At 43.7% G+C, this 22,259-nt stretch overlaps 1 protein-coding gene across 1 annotated transcript in view; it reads left to right on the forward strand.

Moving 5' to 3' along the window:
- FBXW9 (F-box and WD repeat domain containing 9) overlaps window positions 1–22,259 on the forward strand; it is an 869,916-nt gene that overhangs the window by 380,101 nt on the left and 467,556 nt on the right. The window contains exon 8 of the mRNA XM_044082395.1: window positions 7,571–7,684. Coding sequence (XP_043938330.1) covers window positions 7,571–7,684 — 114 coding nt within the window. The remainder of the gene's footprint in view (window positions 1–7,570; window positions 7,685–22,259) is intronic.

Genomic DNA, 22,259 nt, shown 5'->3' on the forward strand with positions numbered 1-22,259 from the left:
TTCCATGAGCCACCGAAGAAAGATGGTGCTAGGGACGCAGTCCCACCAGTACAGAACAAAGGCGAGACAGGACAACATGACATAAAGAAGTTATGTACTCACCATAAAGTTCCATGTGTGTTGTCCATTTCGCCTTCATTTGTACGTCCCACCCTCCTACCCACAGCCTTTGGCTTCTGGATGATCGAGAGGTTGCTATTTGGCATCTAATATTCTCTAACCTTCTTCTTAGTTTGTAAAATAATAAAAAAATATTTTTATATGTGCATATTAGTATACCAGCGAACAAGATCTGGGGAATTCCCTAGAGCATCATGGGAAGGGAGTAAGTCACAAGCTAGTTGGAGACCTCAAGGTTTTGTAAACGGCCGAGTCAGAACCGAGGATTAGTTCTGAAGCCACCAGTACAGAATGAAGACGAGATGGACAACACACATGGAACGTTATGGTGAGTACATAACTTCTTTTTATGTTCCAGTGGATCTCATTTCCAAATTTTGGTGACATGACCCCCCCCCCCCCAGTGGAAATTATTTTTCCATTTTTTTGGATGACATCTTTATTTTATGGCAAGCACCAGAGGAAGGTTTTGATGGGTTTATTGATTTTTCTTAATAACAGTACTCCTTTTTTACATTTTAACATGTTTATAGTCATACTGTTATTAGTTATCTGGATGTCACTATCGGCAAGGATGACATTAGTAGAAGATTTACTAGTAATATATTTCGAAAACTTACATATTCGAGCAGTTTATTACATTATAGTAGTTGTCATCCTGATTTTTAAAAGAGGGGGATTGTTAAAGGTCAGGCAGTTAGACTGATGAGGTTGGTTACTAAAGATGACACTTTTTCTCTTGAATGTGACAAACTTGTATGCATGTTCACCCATAGGGGGTATCCCTTGGACTTGGTTCTTAAGATACTTGATAAAGTCCAAAAGGGAACGTGGTATTTTTTGCACTATTTTGTGACAAGAAGGTCCCAAGGAAATGAAATAAAAATGGCTGTTTATAACCAAGCTACAGGAAAGCCCCAGGAATTGATGGTATTCCTGTGGAAGTTTGGAGGGAAAAAAGCAGTAAAGATCTGGAAGGTTTTGTTTAGCAGTATTTTAAGAGGAGGAGAAGTTCCAGCATACTGGAAGAAGGCAGTGGTCACAGTAATACCTAAATATGGTAAAGATCCATCGGATCCAGCTTTATACATTCCCGGTCAACAAATGTAAATAAATAAATAAATACATACATACAGGCCCATTTCAATACTAAACCATGATTATAACGCGTTTGTCTATAATGCCTAAAAGAATGGCAAAAGTGATACCAAAATTGATAGATATGGATCAGTGTGCTTTTGTGGAGGGAATGCAAACATTTGACAATATTAACAGAAGATTGATGATCCAGAGGGAAGCAGAATGTAAGAAAGTACCACTTTTATTGGTGGGTCTTGATGCAGGAAAAACATTTGACAAAGTAGACTGGGACAGGGCAATGGAAGCGTTTGCTTTTCCTGATACAATTATAAGGTTGATTAGAAGAATATATGAGGGATCAGAGGTGCAAATTAAAGTGGTTGGGGTCCTCTTCGATAAATTCTGCTTGAGTAGAGGAACCAGGCAGGGTTGTCCGCTTCCCCCTTTTTTCTTTGCATTATACTTAGAACCTCTGGCAAAGAAAATAAGGGACTCAGAAATTCAAGGATATAATTGGTGTGGTAGTCAGGAAAAGCTCTATATTTGCAGATGATATTATTTTATACATGACAAAACCAGAAAGGGGCATTACAGTGTTGTGGAACATTTTAAGACTGTTTCAGATCTTCTCAGGATGCAAAATTAATGAAGCTAAAACAAAAGCAGTAGCGGTAAATTATGTACCCACACATGAATTGGTCCAGCAATATCCATATTTATGGGGACTTGATAAAATTAAATATTTAGGAGTGTGGATTAGAAATAACTCTGTGGTGGCAGCTAAGGATATGTGGGAAGAGACTAAACAGAAGATAATACAAAAATTGTGAAACTGGAAGTTTTGTTATATGGATATGGATACTAAGATACAAGCCATTAAAATGTCTTTAGTTCCTTTAGCCTTGTACACACAAATCAGCATACTTTTATCAGCCAGAAAAGAAGTTGTGGATAGCAATTAAAAAAGAGTTGAAGGATTTTATCTGGGAAGGGAAGACAGCAAGTGTCAAGTGGGATAAGATGATTCTACCAATAGAACAAGGTGGAGTAGGATTACCTAATTTGAGGGGGTATTTTAGAGCAACACAGTTGTGGCTCTTATACATAGCACAGGCAGAAAACTATGATTCAAAGTGGAAAGGGATGATGCTGACGCAGGGAGGAAGCTCAATAAATAAGGAGACATTGGGATTTTGGATGCAGACTCTTAAGGAGAACAACCAAAATCACACCACATATTATATTCATAAAGTAGCAGGGAGTCTTCTAAGAACCAAACCAGCAATGAGAATGGGGAAAAGAGATTGTGCCGATAGGGATGACTGTAGTTACGGAAACAGGTAATAGGCAAGAGGGGCTGGAATTTATTGGAGAAAACTGGCAGAGGAACCAAGGTATTGGGAGCAAATAACTACAGAGGGAAAGGTAATAGAATGAGAAGAGGCCAAAAATGTATTTGGACTGCGGGTTAGAGATTGCCTTCCCTATCAAGGGTTGATATCAGAGTATAGGCAAAGGGAAAGAAATAGATGGCTCCTAAATGAAAGACCAGCACTGGTAGAGTTTTTAATGGAATCTAGAACAGAAGCTGCCATTAAAAAAAGAATAATTAGTAAAGCATATAAAATACTGCATGATAATTATAAGAGTCAATCAGAGGAGCTTAGAAAGGATTGGGAAGAGAGACTGGATAAGCAATTCACAGAGAGACAATGGGGGATATATGTATATCTCCCAAATATGCAACAAAGTCTAGAAGATTTATAATCTTTGCTTGGAAATATTTACATAGGTATTTTTATACCAAAAGTAGACGCCAAATAAATTTTCCTTGGATAGCAAGTGTTGGAGGTGTGACAAGCAGGAAAGAGGTAGCTGGGAACATATTTTTTGGAGGTGTGATGAGCTGGCAGACTTTTGGGATTCCCTGCGGAGTGCTTTGTCAGAGATGCTGGGTGAGCAGATTGGACTGACCGGGGAGATGATTTTTTTGAGTTATGTTACAGAATTGGAATTGCCTAGACATAGCAAAGCCTTGCTGAGTTTAATTATGGTGGCTGCCAAAAAAAGCAATTGCTAGAAAATGGAAATCAAAGTCTAGACAAACTTTAGTAGAAGTAGTGAATATAGTAACAGAGATAAAACAACTGGAATTGAGATCTTTAGAAAAGGGAAGGAGCAAACTGTATAGAAAAAATAGGAATTGTGGGAACAGTATATGCAGAGCAGGAACGAGGTTTAAGAGGCAGGATTTGAATGAGCTATCTAATGCTTAACTGACAATGACTGGAAGGTTTACAAGTGATTTATAATGTTTACAACTACAGTTGTTTCAAATGTGTCTGTGATGTAAACTGTTTGCAGCTAAAGGTGATATCATTTTGTATATTTTTTCATTATGTATAAATGTAAGATTGCCTTTGTCATATGTGAAAATTTAATAAAGATGTTGAAAAAAAAAGAAGGTCCCAATGAAATGTTTGCTCCCAACAGAAGGATTACATCTAGATGCACCCCCTCTTTTGTCAGAAAATACACAGTAGACCACACTGAGATTTGTGAGGTACTAAAAAGAAAATGGGTAATTTTCTCTTGTTTTGAGAAGTACACAGGAATTATTGGTGATATACCTCAGTTATTATTTAGAAGGAGAAAATCCCTTAAACAGTTTTTGGAAAGTGATGATACTTTTTGTATGTCCCACACGCATAAGAAAAAATGGACTTTTAGTGTGGTGCTTGTTCTTTGTGTAAGTTTGTATATGAGACTGATAGAGTCTGTATTAATGGTCATCACCTCAGGTCCTTCTGTTATTATAATTGTAACACCAGGGGTATTATATATGTTGATGTATGCACTGAATGTTGTTCCTTCAATGTCGGTAAAACATAGCAGAGTTTTGGGGACCAGATATACGAACACACTTTGTTTGCGTTCTGGTTTCTAATATCCAGTGCTCTGTTTAAGCGTATCTCTGAATATCCTACTCACAAGTTTTTTGTTTTTTGGTGTGGACATTGTACACAAAGATATTCATGGTGAGTCGTGGGAGGATTTGATTGAATGCAATCAGTTAAAATGGCAAATTCGCTTGAATTCTTTTACACACCCTGGTCTTCATGACAATGTCTATCAGCATATTAAAATTGCATTCTTATTTAGTGCAACCCTGATAATTTATTAACGAAAATTGTTTTTGTTATTTAAGCAATGACTTGTCACAGTTTTTTATATGTTTATGTGCTTATTGGTTAATTAATGTTATGTGATGGGTAGAGGGACTTTTAAATAGCTTGATTTTTACTTTTTGTATTCTGAAGAAGTCTTGTTGATACTTACAGACGAAAGTGCTCAGTTGTATTAAACACTTTCAGCTAAGAACTGTGTGCCTTCTGTTTTTCCCACCTATGTTGTTTGGATTTGGTTCATTGGTTCTTGGTTTTTGGTGTTAAGCTGTCACTGTGATTCTCAACAGTGCTGCTGCTGTTGCTGCAAAGAAAAAAAAACTCTGCCTCTGGGATAACTGATCTGCAGAGCGAGGAAGGGAAAGATAGTTAAAGGCATACAGTATAGGAATAAAGGAAGGAACAGTAATGGACGAATAGTGAAAGCTCTATGGCTAGCAGGGCAAACTAGAAAACAGCAGCAGGAAGTTCAGCAACATTAACAGTACAGCTGCGCAACAATAATTCAAAGCACACTAGAATTATAGCAATGGTAAAGCAGTTCAGCGACAGTAGCTTGAGTACTGTGAAAGTCCTAAGGTTAGCAGAACAAATTCAGCATTGGCAGTAGGAGATTCAAAAGCAGTAATGCATGCTTCATCTTTAACTTAAGTACAGTAGAAACATGATTAATTTTAAGAAACTAAGAAAAAATAATTATGGCTTCCTTAATAGATACAGTACCAGTACCAAAATGAATTCAACAATAGCAAACATTGATTCAGATAAATAAAAGCTTTCAAATGGATAGTGGATGTGGACTTTGCTATAGGAAAATAAGAAATAAAAGACATTATCTTATCAAAAGGACAGCTTACCTTAGTAGTACAGAGTGGGACATTATATCAAAAGCTGATGTGTTTCTTTAGTAATGTTTACTTGTGCTTCAGTGATGCTTAAGTCCCAGATGTTAAAAGGGGGTAGCTTTGTTGTACTCTTTTCTCTTTCATTGTATCACTTGGTCTTGTGTTATTTAGCACAGCAGATCAGGGTGTAGATCAACACTACTAGACCTTCCTTTTGGCAGAAGGTTCAACCACCCAGCTACTCGCCCATGAATGGCCAAGACAGGATGATTAATACGTGCCCTCTAAAGGCAAACCATTTGGCTGTAAGGGTCCCCTTGCTGACTGAATGGTGGAGTCAGTAGTGACCAAGAGAGAGCCTAGCTGTCCCTGTGTCAGATTAGGATTCCAGGACAATGGCTAGAGTAGAGAAGCCTGCTTTCACTTAAGGTACCTTTGCTACTCAAGCTTTAAATCACTTTGTGTACACAGTAGTTCCAGCATGACCTAAATGAGCAGGGCCCAAATACACTGAGAAGACTGCTTGCACGCAGCTTCCACAGTGCTCAACATTTCTACCCTTGCCATACTCTTAAGTAGTGCAGCTGATGGAGTTACTAGAATGTTTGGGGTGGGCATTACTATGAGAAGCTGTACCTGGCTCTGGCTGTGTAACTTTACAGATAACTTTAAGGTGTCCTTCATAAATGCCCCTTTTGACGGGTCCTCACTTTTCAGACCTAAAGCAGAGAAGAAACCGGAAAGGGGTAAACAAGATGGCATGACTCTCTGGCATGAGTGTATAGGCAGCTTGCAGCTTAGATGAGTTACTTTAGTAGTCAGGCTGAAGTTTATAATGATGACTTGGTTGTTTAGAAGTATCAGTTTCAATTAACAGAAACAAAATATAGACTTGTTAAAAAGTTTGTGTATTTTCATGTCCCTGCTTTACTTGCTGAATTGCTTTTTTTTTTTTTTTTTGGTCCTTTTAATCGAATGCCTGCTGAAGATCAGGCCGCCACAACTGCACTTGAGCCTATTTGTTCCATTGTACTAAGGGAGCTACTCACCAGATGAAAGAGAGACATCTAAGATGAGTAGCCATCGTACAGGCAGACATGATGTTTTTTTTTTTTTTTTGTTTGTGACCTTGTGATCATCCCATTAATAAGGATGGTTTTGTACTGGGCCTAACTTTACATCCTGGTGGGAAAATCAACTGACATCACCACTAAAGGTCACAGTGCTGTCCCCACTAATACAGTGATGTCCCTACTTTGGCTGACAGTGCTGTCTCTGCTAAGGCTGACAGTCCCATGACCACTAAAGTTTACAGTGCTGTCCCCACAAAGGTTGACAGTGCCATCCCCACTAAGGCCGACATCATTATGACCACTAAGGCTCACAATGCTGTCCCCCTAAGGCTCACGGTGCCATCCCCAATAAGGTGCACAGTGCCACCCCTTGCTGAGTACATGTTCCCATACACTTGATGTGAAAGCTACCACCAGATGGTGGCTTAATGAGCCAAAAGCTTTTTCCCAGATTATGCTTTGCAGTGCTGCCCATTCTTTGCAGGATTATGACAGTATGCATTCGGGCATGCCCAACCTCACTTCTAGTCCCATCAAGTGTCTCAGTCATTAATTGAACTCTGATCTCCAGTGCTTTAGTCAGGGCTTTATCCCTCTCCCACACAAGGTATAGATTTTGTGCTTGCATGTTTGTAGACAGTGAGTTTGAATGCCCAGATTCAAAGTATTCACAGTTTACTTATTTTAGACTTAAAATGCTCCAGACAAAAATAATGTAATTCTACCAACTAATATCTTAAAAAAATAAGCAATGTTACTTTCTCTGTGTTTGGTTCTTAATGTCACTTAACAAATTTTAACGTTACTCTTTGTCGTTATGCGATATCGGATACAAATGTAATTTAAATTTTGTACTTTATAATTCAGATATTTTTAAAATCCTTGTCAGTGCTGCAGATGCCCCCATTTGTATACATACTTGCTAATTATGTAAAACAGTATGACCTAGCTGATGGCTGAAAAAGGTCAGTATGACCAGCTCACTTACCTGGTTAACAAATGAAACAATTAGATATGAAGTGGTACCTCTCCTTTATTTAGACTGCAGCCATCTAAGTGAGGTATAATTAGGTTGTGGGTGACATGGGCTGTCACCCTTGGGTTGTAGGTTGAAATGTAGGATATGGTGGCAACATATCACAGCAGACGTGGTGGCCACTGACAAAAATATGTGCCTTGTGGTGGCTGTAAAGAGCTTTGTTCTTAAATGTGGTTAACATGGCAGGTTTTGTTCACACCAGAGTTAATACGTTGTTTCTTTCCTTAGCTAGACTCTTACCAGTTGACAATGTCGTACCAGAAATCACACCTGTGGGCAGGAGATAATCAAGGACTAATCCATGTCTTTGAGAATAAAGCCGGCAGCTTCCAGCATTTTCAGGTAGGATTTGGTGTCCCCACTCACCCTGCTGTTTGCCAAAGGCTGAAAGGTGTCTTAATGTTTTTCATCTCTGTGTGTTTGCTCAGTCTTACCTACTGCATAGTGAATTTTCAGAGAGTTTGAGTTAGCTGACCATTTGAGATGGTCAGTAGTGTAATGGTGCTTTCTAGTTCAGGTTGCTCAGCATGAAAAGACCTTAAAGCCTCCTATTTCCTTTAAATTACTGCAGCCATTTTGCATATACTTTAAAAATAACACAGCAGAGGACATTTGGACAGGTGAGGGCCCTGGGTCTTGCCATTGGTTAATTGTATTTGATATTGTTGCATGTAAAAGCTGTTGCTCAGCCAGTGATTTGGGCTGCTTGATTTTCTGAATTTTTTGAATGGCAAGTGGCATTACATATATGAACCTCACTGCCAGTTTGAGATGTATGATTAGCCACCTAATGTGTAGATAATTCTAATGGGGAAGAGTGGCATCACCAGCATGGACTGGCTATCACAGTGAAGAATTCTTCTGACTGTATGTCCACAACAACTGCAAGAAAGTATTATGGCTAACATGGGAACCATTATCACATGATGTGCCTCTGTCTGTTAATGTTACCTTTTAACATTGCTGTTATATATGAAGGAAGTTAACATTTAGCATATTGTTTTCTTACTTTTTAGTTGTAACCAAACTACTGATCTGATGTTGTTAATCTTCTTTCCATTCATCACTGATGGGTTCGGTTCCGAGCCCGTCAGAACCGTGTCAGCCTAATACCAAGTTTGTGTACACCAAAAACTCTCAAGCTAAGCTGCTACCCACAATGCCCGTCTCCCTCTTACCTCAGATCTCGTTTGCCACGTAGCCATATAGCCGCGTTTCACCAAGCTCTCAAGCGGAGTGGTATACTTTTGATACATATCTCTATCTAGTCATTTTCTATAACTTTCTAATACTTTCTCCTTTTCTGCTTTACTTGTTTAGAGTTATTGTAACTTTCTCATACCTAGCTCTACCCATTGGGTAATTCTTCTTACCATCGCTAGTACACCCTCCCTTTTATCCTTGTGGTATCTCTTGATACCATTGTTGGTATCTTCTTTCCTCTGTCTTTCCTGAATAGTTTATTAAACTTGTTGTTAGTGTGTTTGTGGCTGCCTTGGTCTGTCAGTCACACTGTTTGTAAACCTTGGAGCAACAGTTGACAGAACCTCGCTTATATACAGACATGTCTGAGAAAAAAGGATCTTCAGGGTTTAAGCATTGCACCTCTTGCAATGGTAAACTCCCTAATAGCAATTCTCATGATGACTGCGTTTATTGTCTGGGGGTTCTTCATCTTTCTGTTCAATCCCCCTGTCAAATCTGTCAAAGTTTCAGTCAGCAGACGCTGAATAAACGAAAGAATAAATTGATTTTGAAAGGCCTTCTTGCTTCTCCTTTCTCAGAGGCCCTTTCTGTGTCTGAGATCTCAACCCCTCCAATGAAGGACAAGAAACGTCCCCACTCTGATCCCTCTTCACCTGCTGGTGATAGAGGTAAGATGCCTAAACTTAAGGCCCACAAAACTTCCTCTGAGCATAGAATTGCAACTTCAGCTCTGACTACTGCTGTTCCGAGCTCTGCTGCATGTACCATTAAGACTCAAGCTGTCTTGGATTCTACCAGACTTTCCACATTGGCACAGCCTTCGGCACCGACTCCTTCAGCTACGGCACCGACCTTGCCTTCAGATACACCAAAATCGGTACCGACCTCTGCCACTACTTTGGAACCGATGACATAGACTCCTAGTGCCCCATTGGCACCGAGCCCTTTACTACACCATTGATACCTTTACTTCCTGTCTCCAAATTAGAGACTACGGTGCCATTAGCTCAGACACCATGGACCCGATACTCCCCCTCTTTAGATCTGTTCCTAGGTCAAATGTACAGCCCTTTTTTGGATCGACCGACTTCCCATCAGGAGTATCCACAAGGTCCACCAGAAGTCTATCCGAACTTGATGTGGTGCACCTGTTGGATCAGCTGATAATAGCCAGAGGGGGATACCAAATGTTCCAAAGACTAATCCCTCTCTGGGACTTGGGTCTATCTCTCTTAGGACTCCGACATATACTCCTACTTCGAACCCGTCAGTTTCAAAGCCCATTGCTCTGACGTCTTTTGTGGAACCCCATTCCTCGGTGCTGACAGTGACGGTCACTGAGGCTTCGAGGCCATCCCTTTGGTTTTCAGTTCCGACGGAACCGTCCCTTCCTCAAGCTCATGGTTGGGGGGGCAGAGTCCTCAGTTCGGGGCATGGTTCCAGGTGTTTTATTAGTTCCGTCCTCAGATCTGGGGATAATGCCTGGCCCGATCCTGCTTGAGGCTCCATCTCTGGGAGCGGGTCCGATGGAGTGGGGTGTGACCCCGGTTCCGAGGTCTTTCCCAGGTCTGAGCTGCCACTCCTCTTTGGGCAGTCCTGCTTTCTGGGCGATGGAGAGGGTGCTTGCTTCAGGAAGCGCTCCTCTGATGTCAGAACGTCATCCTGCTCCCTCTGAGTTACAGCTACCATGAGCCACCTCCTCGGGACATCGGGAGGAGAAGTCTCAGGAAACCCCAGTTCGGGGTACCCACTCTTCTGAGTCTTCATCAGATATTCCCACTGAGGAACCTCCTCAGAAGAAGGCATGCAAGTGGAAGCACATAGATACCCCTGAAGAGTCTTTGACAGAAGACGCGAACTATGATGATAGGAAGGGGTCCCCACAGTCACCCCTTGATGATGTAATCTTTGGGAGACATCCTGGAAGTATTAAAACAGAGGGGTGGCTGGAAGCCCTCCAATACCTCCTCAAAAGAATCCGTGTTCCTGCAGGCTTTTTGCTCCCAGCCTTCTACCTCTTGGGTGACCCCACCTACCGACAAGTTAATCCAGCTCGTCGTGCAGTGTGCTTGGCAAAACCCTGACTCAGTTGAGGCCATTCCTCGGAGACCTGATAAAACCCCCCCCCGGAAGAGCACCCACACTGGTCCAAAGGCTTGCCAGTTGACGCTATGGTGGTGGCGGTGGCTACTAAAAAGAATCTAGTGGAAGAAAGTCCTACTGTCCATCCGCCCAACAGGGAGTCTTGGGCTGTGGACAGGTTGGGGAAGCGAGTCTTTGCTTCAGTGACCTTTGCTGTCAGGTCCCTGAGCTACTTGGCACACTTCATGAGGCTCCAAAGAGATCTGATTACCGAACTTTCTGGATCCCTCGCGGGTCAAGTCTCTGACAAGGCATGGGACAAGGTTGCCTCTCAACTTGCCACCCTTGAATCTATTTCCAGTTCATCCATGAGGCTGCTGTCCCACGCAACCGAAGGGGCGGCCAGAGTTGCGGGTGCAGGCATAGTCATGATGCATCATATCTGGATGCGCATCTGCAACTTCGCAGACTCCTTCAAGTCTTCCTTTTTGAACCCCCCTATTGAACCATCGTCCTTATTTGATTCTAAAGTGAAGGACACGCTAGCCAGGTGCGAGCAAGATGGAAAGACTCTGTCTGCCATTGGCCTACGTTTTGTCAAAGTTCTTTTACCAGGAACCAGAGGAGTGGGAAAATCTGGCATAAGAAATCTCAGGGTCCTTTCCATAACACACGTGGCGAGGATTCCTCCAGAGGCAGAGAGGGTTACAATGGTGGAAGACGCCCCTTTAGGGGCAGAGGGGGTCCCCGATACCAAGACTCCAGAGATTCCTTCTCTGGGCAGTCTTATCAATCCTGCAGTGTTGTCCAATTGCTTTCCTGTGGAAGCAGTCTGGGCTCGTTTTTCTCTGCACCAAACTGCCTGGCGCTCTATTACAAATGATTGAAGGGTGCAGAGAATGATCTCCAGAGGCTACTACATCCATCTAACCTCCTGTCCAAAATCTACAAAAGACCTTCCCGATGTTCCATCCAATCAAAGGGAAGAAGCAGCTTTAGAAATATCAAAGCTGTGTCAAAAGAGTCATCCAACCAGTCCCTCCAGACCAATGCGGATCCGGGTTTTATTCAAGATTCTTTTTAGTGCCAAAAAAGACCGGGGACTGGAGGCCCATCCTGGATATCAGCCACTTAAACAAATCAGTTGTACAAATCAAGTTCTGCATGGTCACTATTCAATCCATTCTCCCATTTTTAAGGGAGGATGTTTGAATGTTCTTGATAGACCTCTGGGATGCGTATTACTACATCAAAATGGACAAACACTCCAGGAGTCTCCTTCGCTTCCAGCTAGAAGCCAATCATTACCAGTTCCGAGCCTTGCCATTCGGTCTCTCGACGGCCCCCAGAGTGTTCCCGAAATGTCTAGCAGTGGTGACAGCTCATCTGAGACTTCAAGGATTTCAGGTGTTTCCATATTTGGACGATTGGCTTCTCTCCACCCCCACCAAGTGGCTTCTGACTATGGCCCTCCGATATACCCTTTCAGTAGCAGAGTCCCTGGGAATCACTGTACACTGGGAGAAATCCAACTTAGAACCTACCCAGCAGCTGGAATTTATAAGGGCAGTTTTCAATACTCGTTCCTGTCTGGTATCTCTCCCAGCTCACAGGCTTCAGAGGTTAAGATTGCAAGTGCGTGTGATACTCTGTCAAAAGAAGGTGTCAGCGAGGAAGTTCTCCAGGCTCAGGGGTCCATGGCTGCAGCCATTCCAATAGTTCCTCTGGCAAGGTTACACATGAGACTGTTACAATGGCTCCTATTTTCCCAATGGTTTGCAAATCTTCACCCCCTAAACTCGCAGGTGCTCATAACCAACTCTTGCAAGCAAGATCTCCTTTGGTGGATGAGGCCAGATGCAGAACTTTGGTGTTGCCCGTTTCAGACCCCTCAACTCAACGCTACTGTGACCACGGATGCTTCCCTGATAGAGTGGGGGGGCCATTTTCAGTGAAAAACCGTCCAAGGCAAGTGGTCGAGCTTAGAGGCCAACCTGCATATCAATGTTCTGGAGTTAAGAGCGGCGCTGTTAGCGTTGCAGGCATTACATCCAATTCGTCCCCCCGGGAGCGATTGCAATTCAGTCAGACGATATGTCAGTAGTCTGGTACATCAGCAAACAAGGAGGAACGAAATCCTACCCCTTGTGTCGAGAGGCCATGAGAATTTGGTACTGGGCGATAGCTTCCGACCATTTTCTAATAGCAATGCACATCCCAGGGAATTCCAACGTGATTGCGGACAGGTTGAGCAGATGCATTCTTCTTCCACACAAGTGGTCTCTCAATCCCAAAGTGACAGCAGAAATTTTCAGGTGTTGGGGCCAGTCCTGCTGCGACCTCTTCGCCTCCCCTACGAACAACAAATGCAGCAGCTACTTTGCCCTCTTTCCCCCAGAGGGGGAGACCCCGAGAGATGCTCTGACTCACGATTGGCCCACGGGTCTCCTCTATGCCTATCCTCCAATTTCCTTGATACCTCTATTCTTAAAGAAAGCTACTCGGTTGAGATGCAAGGTGATCCTCATTGCCCCATTCTGGCCTCGTCAGGTGTGGTTCCCCTTCCTCCGGCCTCATCTGTTACAGCCTCCATGGATCCTGGACACTGATTCAGACTTGATTTCTCACCCCCAAGGGATGATTCACCCAAATCTGTCCAGTCTCAAGCTGACTGCTTGGTTTCTCCACTTCCGTTAGTCACCAGGCAGGAAGCCCTTTCCTCATCTGTTCGTGATATTATTCTGGCCTCCCATAAACCATCCACTAGAAAGCTTTATAGAGATAAGTGGAATACGTTTTCTCTATGGTCTGAAGAACGGTTGCTAGATTCCTTCTCAGCTCCGGTCTCTTGTCATCCTTCAATACCTCTCTGAGTTCTTTGAAAATGAAGCATCAGCCTCTACCATACAAGTCCATTTAGTAGCAATCTCCAATTTCTGTAATGGATTAGAGGGCACTCCACTTATGTCCCTTCGCCAATGCAAAACCTTTCTCAGAGGAGTGTTTCACAGCAGACCTCCAATTAGATGTGCATTAGAAATGTGGAATCTGTCCCTAGTACTGCAGTCACTGTCTCTACTCCCCTTTGAGCCTGCTGCAAAATGTGATCTCAAATTCCTCTCATGGAAATCTCTCTTTTTGGTAGCTGTCACTTAAGCTAGACGGATCACAGAATTTCAGGCTTTATGCATCAAGAGACCATACCTAATATTTGATAAAGACAGAGCATCTCTACATACTAATCCATCTTTTCTCCCCAAAGTGGTTTCTGACTTTTCTGTGAACCAATCCATTGAGCTCCCAGTGTTTTTCCAGAACTATTCCAATAAAGGAGACTACTGCGTACACTCCTTGGATGTGCATAGGCGGCCATGTTTTTACCTAGACAGGACTAAATCTATCCGCAAGACAGACCAACTTTTCATTTCATTCTCTGGTCCAAGCATGGAATTTGCTGTTTCAAAAGTCACTTTATCAAAGTGGCTCAGAGGTTGTACTTCTTTTTCATATTCATGTGCAAATGAGCCTAGACCCCACAATATCAAATCACATTCAACTAGAGCTACAGCAACCTCTGTAGCTTTTCACTCCAGAGCCTCTATGGATGACATTTGCACAGCAGCCATTTGGGCTAAACCACACACTTTCATCAAACATTACAAGTTGGATATGGTCTCCAGTGGAAGAGCGGCCTTAGGCTCAATGGTACTCAGGAATGTTCTTCCATAAGGGCCACCCAGGTTTCTCAGGGTAGCTTGGGATTCTGTCCCATCAGTGATGAATGGAAAGAAGATTAACAACATCAAATAAAGACGTTATGTCTTACCATAACATTCCATCTGTGTTGTTGATTTTCTTCCATTCATCACATCCCACCCTCTGTCCCCCACCAAAGGCTCAGGTGGATCTCATGGGTCCTTGTGGTGTGTCAGGGTTTTTGCACAGAAATGGCCTCTGCTTTATTTCTATATGTCTTATGCAAACTCGATCTGAAGTAACAGGGAGAAGGGCATTGTGCGTAGCAGCTTAGCTCGAGAGTTTTTGGTGTACGCGAGCTTGGTATTAGGTCGACACGGTTCCGATGGGCTCAGAACCGAACCCATCAGTGATGAATGGAAGAATATCAACAACACAGATGGAACGTTATGGTAAGACATAACTTCTTTATTCCCCTGGTGGCAAAAGGAGGGGTCATAATGATTCACTGCTTCAGACGGCAGAATCAGTTGGAAATAGTGAGTTGTGATTGGCCACTTTAATTGAATTACCTTTTTTCTGCTGCTTCTGGCTTTAAGTTAGGCACTTGGTGCATCTAGTGTCTCACTTGCTGTGAGAAGCTACACGCTGCTCTAAGCATCCAAGAAAGGGAATCAGACTGCTACTAGACTCGACTTGATCCACAGCCGAGAAAGATCTCATTAAGTGCTTTGTTTTTTTAACTACTCTGATTGTGGTTGATTTTGTATTGTACTGCTTGTGCTCCCACTGTTGAGTTCTTGTTGATGTTTTTCATGTTGCAGTCATTACATTTAGGTAATCTGCTTGCAGATTGCCCTCAGTCAGCCTTATTAACAAAATCTTGGGTCCTGCGTCGGTTGCTGTCCCTTCTTCCATGACATCAGGTCATCAGGGGTATAAAACATGCAGCCGACACCATTACATCAGTCTTTCTTGCCGTGCAGTGCCCGAAGCAGAAGCAGTTCGTAAGTGCCGGTCGTCTGACTCCTGAAATTTACGTTTTCGAGTTTCAGTCTTCAACTTAAAGCTAAGTACACTGTTGGGGAAATGTTTTCTTGCTCCTTACCGATGTCAGTAAAAGTTAATAATTGCATTACTTGTGGAAAGCAAATACCTCATAAAGATTTTAATTCGTACTGTATTCTTTGCCTAGGCCCTGACCACGACATACCTTGCTATCGGTTTTGTGCTTTATTTAATCAGCGCACTATCCGTCGTCCGTATATTTTTGCCTCTAAATATTTCAGTTTAATTATCCAGAAATGTCGTTGGTTAGCCTATCCGACAACCGGGATTCCAGAAAAATGCAAAGATATTCAGAGACAGGCCGCCAGGGTCCAAAACTGCAGATGACGCTTCTCCTAAGCCAGTCACCAGTTCGCCGGTACTTAGTGAGGTGCTTTCGCAGCCCCTGATACCCACTACATCTGATTCGCAGGCCTCTACTGAGACCCATTCGGAGTCCAGTATGCCGCGAGATACTTCAACTATGGAACCCACAGATGTCTCTACCTTGGATGGGTCCAGAGCCACTATGCAGGCACCGGCTTCTGAGGGTGTATTCAGGCCTACAGACTTGCATATTAAATCAACACCTCCTTCATTACTAAGGCCTAAATCTTGATCCATGTCTAAAAAACTGACGCCCAGGCCACATGCTCAGGGCCGTATGCCTAAAAAACAAATGATAAAAATGGCTGAAGATCTAATAACTCTAATCAGGGGTAGTCAACCCCCCCAAGAGGCCTAATTGATTATGAATCTTCTGATCAGGATTCTGTTTCTTTTGACTCTTCTGATGACCTGGATTTGTCCTTACCTACTTATGAGGATTCTGATGCAGAGGATTCTATTCACTTTGCTTCCCCTCCTGAGGATTTTTCTTTTGGGGAAACTTTACATATTTAAGGGAGCATTTTCACTGGGAAAGCCAGGAATTTTCTGATTCAGAAAAGAGGCTTAGGGATTTCCTTCTTCTGCCTCAGCATAGGCCTTTGGCTATACCTCTTGTACTAGACATTGTTGATGATGATTTCTCTGAATCCAGTTTGGCCCCTGATTCTCTGCCTCCTGCTCCTAGTAAACCTGACAGATACTACAGGGTTCCTGAGTCCCACAAGTTCCTTTTCAAAAATCCTGTTGCAGATCCAGAGACTATTTCTCAGGGGCCCAAGGGCATTAGGGCTTCTACTGCTAAAAATCCTACCCCTTCTAATAGAGACTCCAGGCCGCTGGATAGATGTGGTAAAAAGGATGTCCTTCAAGAATGCAACTGCAGTCATAACATATGGGTTGTCCTGCCTCAGGCAGCCCTTCGGTCGGCCGGATTCCAAAGTCTGGGTCCGGCGTCAGCTGGTGTCACCTCCTCTCCGATGTCAGAATGGCTGGAGTATAAAGGCATCAGCCGACGCCATCTTTTTCAGTCTTTCTTGCCGTGCGGTGCCCGAAGCAGAAGCAGTTCGCAAGTGCCGGTCGGTCAGCTCCTGTGTTTTCAGTTACCGAAGTCATCTAACAGCTAAGTACCCCGTTGGGGAACATTTTTTCTTGCCTCAGCCGATGTCAGAACAAATTGAGAAAGTTAATAATTGTTTGTCTTGTGGTAAACAAATACCTCATAAGGACTTCCATTCTTACTGCCTCCCCTGCCTGGGCCCAGACCACGACGTCTCGGCCTGTGCTGCCTGTGCTTGCTTTAATAAGCGCACTCTCAGGCGCCGGGCAGAATTTGCCGCAGACTTTTTTGGCGAATCGTACGCTTACATCATGCCGTCGGAACAATCGACAGCACAAACTACCAAAAAACGTAAGGACCGGGACCGACATCCTCGGCCCGCGTCTTCCACCGATACAACGCCTAAGCCCTCCACGAGTGCTTCGGTCCCTTCGGAAGTGGTAATTCAACCGCTCCAGGCCGATGACACCGCGTTAACGCGTTCTTTGGGCTCGGAGACTACACCGGTGCCGGTTGTTGATTTTCCTCCAGAAACCGAAGTTCTGGATCTTTCCGACACCATTCCCGTGGACAAAGTTACTCCTGCACGTGGGGCAGCTAGGCCTCCTGTATCCATGTCCATCAAGGCCTTTGCACGTTCTAAGGCCGCCAGCCAGGCCAAGGCCCATCCTAAACCTACTTCTCAGGCCCCTTCTTCTGATAGACAAATCATGTCTCTTGCTGCAGATCTAATCTCTCTTATCAGGGGGTCTCAGCCTCACCCAGACAGAGGTTCTCAGCCGCCTGCAGATAAATGGCCTAGAACTGAGCAGGCAGACAACCTCTCTTCAGATTCAGCCTCTGGGGATTCAGAGCATTCAGATACCCAAGAAGAATCTTTCCAGGCCTATGAGGACTCTGATGCTGAGGAATCAATTCCCTCTGCCTCTCCTCCAGAGGATTTTTCTTTCGGTGAAGTCCTCCACTCCATGAGGGAACATTTTCAGTGGCAGGGTCAGGAATTTTCTGATTCTAGGAAAAGGCTACGTACCTGCCTTAAGTTACCCCAGCACAGACCTTTAGCTATCCCTCCAGTTTTGGATGTCCTGGATGATGTTTTCTCCGACTCCAGTGCTTCCCCTGATTCTCTCCCTCCTGCTCCTGTCAAGCCAGACAGATATTACAGGGTCACTGAAACTCATAAGCGTCTCTTTAAGGCCCACTCTGTGGATCTAGAAACTATTTCACAGGGCCCCAAAGGAGTGGCTACCTCTTCAGCCAAGAATCCACTGCCATCTGACAGGGAAGCAAGGTCCCTGGAGAGATGGGGTAAAAAGTTTATACCTCTACCACCCTTGCCATGAGGTCACTTAACTGCCTTTTTCATATGTTTCAGTACCAGGATTATTTACTGGATGATTTGCAGAAAAAGCTAGCCTCTCCTGAGCCTATAGATAGAAAGGCATTGCAGGATCTGGTTCATAACACTCAGCAGGTTAACAATCATTTTCTTCAGTGTGGTTATGATGCATTGGAAGCTTCATGTAGGGCAGCTATGACAGGGGCTGTTATACGTAGACATGCTTGGTTAAAAGAACAGCCACTGCCAGACCATGTTAAAGTAAAGCTACTTGATGCACCTCTGGAAAAACAGAAGTTTTTGGTGCAAATGCACAAGATGTGTTGAAGTCCATTGAGGAAAAGGCTAAATCAGTACAGACAGTCAAAGATTTTCTCCAGGTTCAGCCACCCAGATTCAGCAGGAATTGGCCTTCAAAGAATTGGTCCTTTCCAGACACTGACAAGTTTCAAAGGGGAAAAAACAGGCGTGCTCGAGGTAGAGGGCAATACCGAGGCTCCTACAGGGGCTGCCAATGGCAACCACCAAATCAGAGAAGTGGCGCAAGTAGTCCAGCTGCACCACAAGGACAATCACAATGACTTGACTTTCATACCGCCGACCAAGGCTCAAAGAGAAGCACCTTTAGGCGGAAAATTATCCTTATTCTCAAAGAACTGGTACATCTTAACCAAGGACAAATGGATTCTGGATTTAATAGACCAAGGTTACAGATTCCACTTCCATACTTTACCAACAAGACAAGGCATGCCAAACCTGCCACAAAATCAAAGGGCAGAGGCACTCATTCAAATTTCAAAGCTGTTACAAATAAAAGCAATAGAAAAGGTCCCTCCTCAGGAACAAGGCCAGGGATTTTATTCAAGACTGTTCCTTGTTCCAAGAAAAGAAAACAAATGGAGGCCTATACTGGACTTGTCTACTCTAAATACTTTTCTCATTGTGCCAAAATTCAAAATGCTGACGTTACAGCAACTCCTTCCCATGCTGGGCAAGGGGTCTTGGCTGGTCACTCTGGACCTCAAGGCTGCATACCTGCATGTCCCCATCAGACACAGTTGCAGAAGATACCTCAGATTTCTTGCAGGGTCAGAGCATTATCAATTCTCAGCATCGCTGTTTGGCTTATCTACTGCGCCCAGAGTGTTCACGAAATGCCTGGCATCAGTAGTTGCACACTGCAGACTCCAGGGGATTCAAATATATCCCTACCTGGACGATTGCCTTATACAAGCAGACAACAAACAAACCTTGATAACAAACTTGGATTATGTCATCCAATTACTACAGGCTTTGGGATACACAGTCAACATTCAAAAATCAAGACTACTGCCATCCCAACAGATTATTTTTCTAGGAGCCAAACTGGACACAAAATCACAAATGGCTTTTCTCACAGAGGAGAAACAAGAGCAGTTACCAGAGTACTTCAAAAGCCTAGCAAAGCTCTCCCAGCTGACTGCAAGGAAAATCCTGCAGGCCCTGGGGTTCATGGCATCTTGCATTCTTCTGATACCTTTGACAAGACTTCACATGAGAAAGCTGCAATGGTACTTAAAAAGCTTATGGTCCCAACACAGCCAAAACCTAGAGGACATAATTCCACTCATTCCATGTCTGCAAAGAGAATTTTTGTGGTGGGCTCAAGCAAGTCATTTAAACAAAGGCATGTCTTTCAACAAACCTCAAACAGGTCAAATAATTACAACAGACGCCTCAGACCACGGATGGGGGGCGCACATGGAGGGCAGATGCATCCAAGGGCAATGGACCCCAAGGGAAGGACATCTGCACATAAATCAAAAAGAGATGTTGGCAGTGATACATGCAATCGAGGCCTTCGAAAAATCACTTCAACAAGGTCATCTGCTAATAAGGACAAACAACACCACTGTTATGTGGTATATAAACAAGCAGGGAGGCACCCATTCTTATCCCCTCTGCAGACTAACATTGATTCTTTGGGAAAAGTCCCTGAGTCTGAAGATTCACTTGCAATCCCAGTTTGTGCCAGGCAAGGACAATGTTCTGGCGGACAGGCTGAGCAGAAACTTCTTGGATCCGCACGAATGGATGCTGCATCCTCACATTTTCTCACAAATAACAAGTGCATGGGGAAGACCGGACATAGATCTCTTTGCTTCTCAACACAATCATCACCTGGAAAAGTTCTGTTCAAGGACTCACCATCCTCTAGCCTGGAGAACGGATGCTCTCTCCTTCAGCTGGAATTCCCTAACAATTTATGCATTCCCTCCTCTTCCATTACTGACCAAGGTGTTACTGAAGATCAAGGCAGAACAACCAACAGGCATTTTGATAGCTCCAGATTGGCCAAGGCAGCACTGGTACCCATTGCTATTGAGCATAACTCGGACCAAACCGTGGCCCCTGCCTCAATGGCCTCTACTTCTAACTCAGCACAACTACAGGACTGTTCATCAAAACCTGAAAATATTGAAACTGACAGCTTGGAGGGTTCCATGACTACTTTCCATATCCCTCTTTCCAAAAAAGTTCAAGAGATCTTACTGGAAGCGCGCAGACCTTCCACCAGAAAAACCTATTCAGCCAAGTGGAAGAGATTCATCATCTGGAATGCCAACAAGGGACAGGATGCATCAGTAATGAGCATTCCACAGATATTAGAATACTTGGCAGAAATGTTTCATAGTGGCCTTTCATATTCTTCCATAAAAATTCACGCTTCAGCAATCTCAGCAAAATACAATTGTGACCCACCTGTGTTTTTGCATCCCTTGCTAAGACAGTTTCTAAGAAGGATAAAGAATATCAAACCTCCCAGAAAACCACCAGTACCTGCATGGGACCTCAATTTCGTCTTGGAAAAATTAACTCTTCCTCCCTTTGAACCAGCAGCATCTTCAGAAATGCAATTTCTCTCCTGGAAAACGGCTTTCCTGTTGGCAGTAACATCAGCAAGAAGAGTCTCAGAGATACAGGCCCTCATGGCAGTACCTCCCTTTCTCATTTTTCATCAGGACAGAGTTTCTCTAAGAACCAATCCTTCATTCATGCCAAAAGTAATATCCAGGGTGTCTCTAAATCAAGCAATTCACCTGCCTACTTTATTTCCCAATCCTCAAAATAAGGGGGAAAAGCTGCTGCATACTTTGGACATACACAGGCAATTATGCTACTACTTGGACAGAACAAAGACCACCAGAAAGTCTGACCAACTATTTGTAGGATATGCTGCTGGAGTACAGGGAAAGGCAATCTCCAAACAAACAATTTCAAAATGGATTGGACATTGCATCAGATTCTGTTACTCTTTCCATGGAAAAGGTGTGCCAGCCAATATTAGGCCACACTCCACCAGAGCTATTGCCACATCCACAGCCTTTCTAAGAGGAGTTCTACAAAGGACATTCTAGAGGCTGCTACATGGAGCTCCGTGCATACATTTACCAAACACTACAACCTGCCTTTATACTCCAGATCCCGAGCAGGCTTTGCTTCGGCAGTCCTGCAGGGCATTTTAGTTACACCATCCCTATCTTAGATCCAACCACCCCCAGCTTGGCTATGGTATTCAACCCATATGTTAGGACTGCAGTTGAATTCTTGAAGGACATAGTACAGTTTTGTACCTACCATAAATGTAGATATCCGATAGATATGCAACTGCAGTCAGGTTTTCCCTCCCTCCTACCCCTCTGCATTTCTCTTTTTGGGTCCACTACCCCTCTACCCTATTAGCTGGGGGTATCTTTTATGGTGTATCTGTTTATTACTGTTGTGCATGTCTGGAATTGTTTATCCATTCACCAAATTTAGCCTTCCTTGGGGGGCACCTGGCATCTGGGGCAAGAAACACTGAAGAAGATGGCATCGGCTGATGCCTTTATACTCCAGCCGTTCTGACGTCGGAGAGGAGGCGACACCAGCCGACGCCGGACCCAGACTTTGGAATCCGGCCGACTGAAGGGCTGCCTGAGGCAGGACAACCCATATGTTATGACTGCAGTTGCATATCTATCGGACATCTACATTTATGGTAGGTACAAAACTGTACTTTTATACTTCCGCAACCTTGGCAATCAGATCTTTAAATTGCCAATTTCATATGTTAAAAT

Source organism: Protopterus annectens, chromosome 9.part0, assembly GCF_019279795.1.
Source record: "Protopterus annectens isolate FY-2018-M chromosome 9.part0, PAN1.0, whole genome shotgun sequence".
In the NCBI taxonomy this organism is placed as follows: Eukaryota; Metazoa; Chordata; order Ceratodontiformes; family Protopteridae; genus Protopterus; species Protopterus annectens.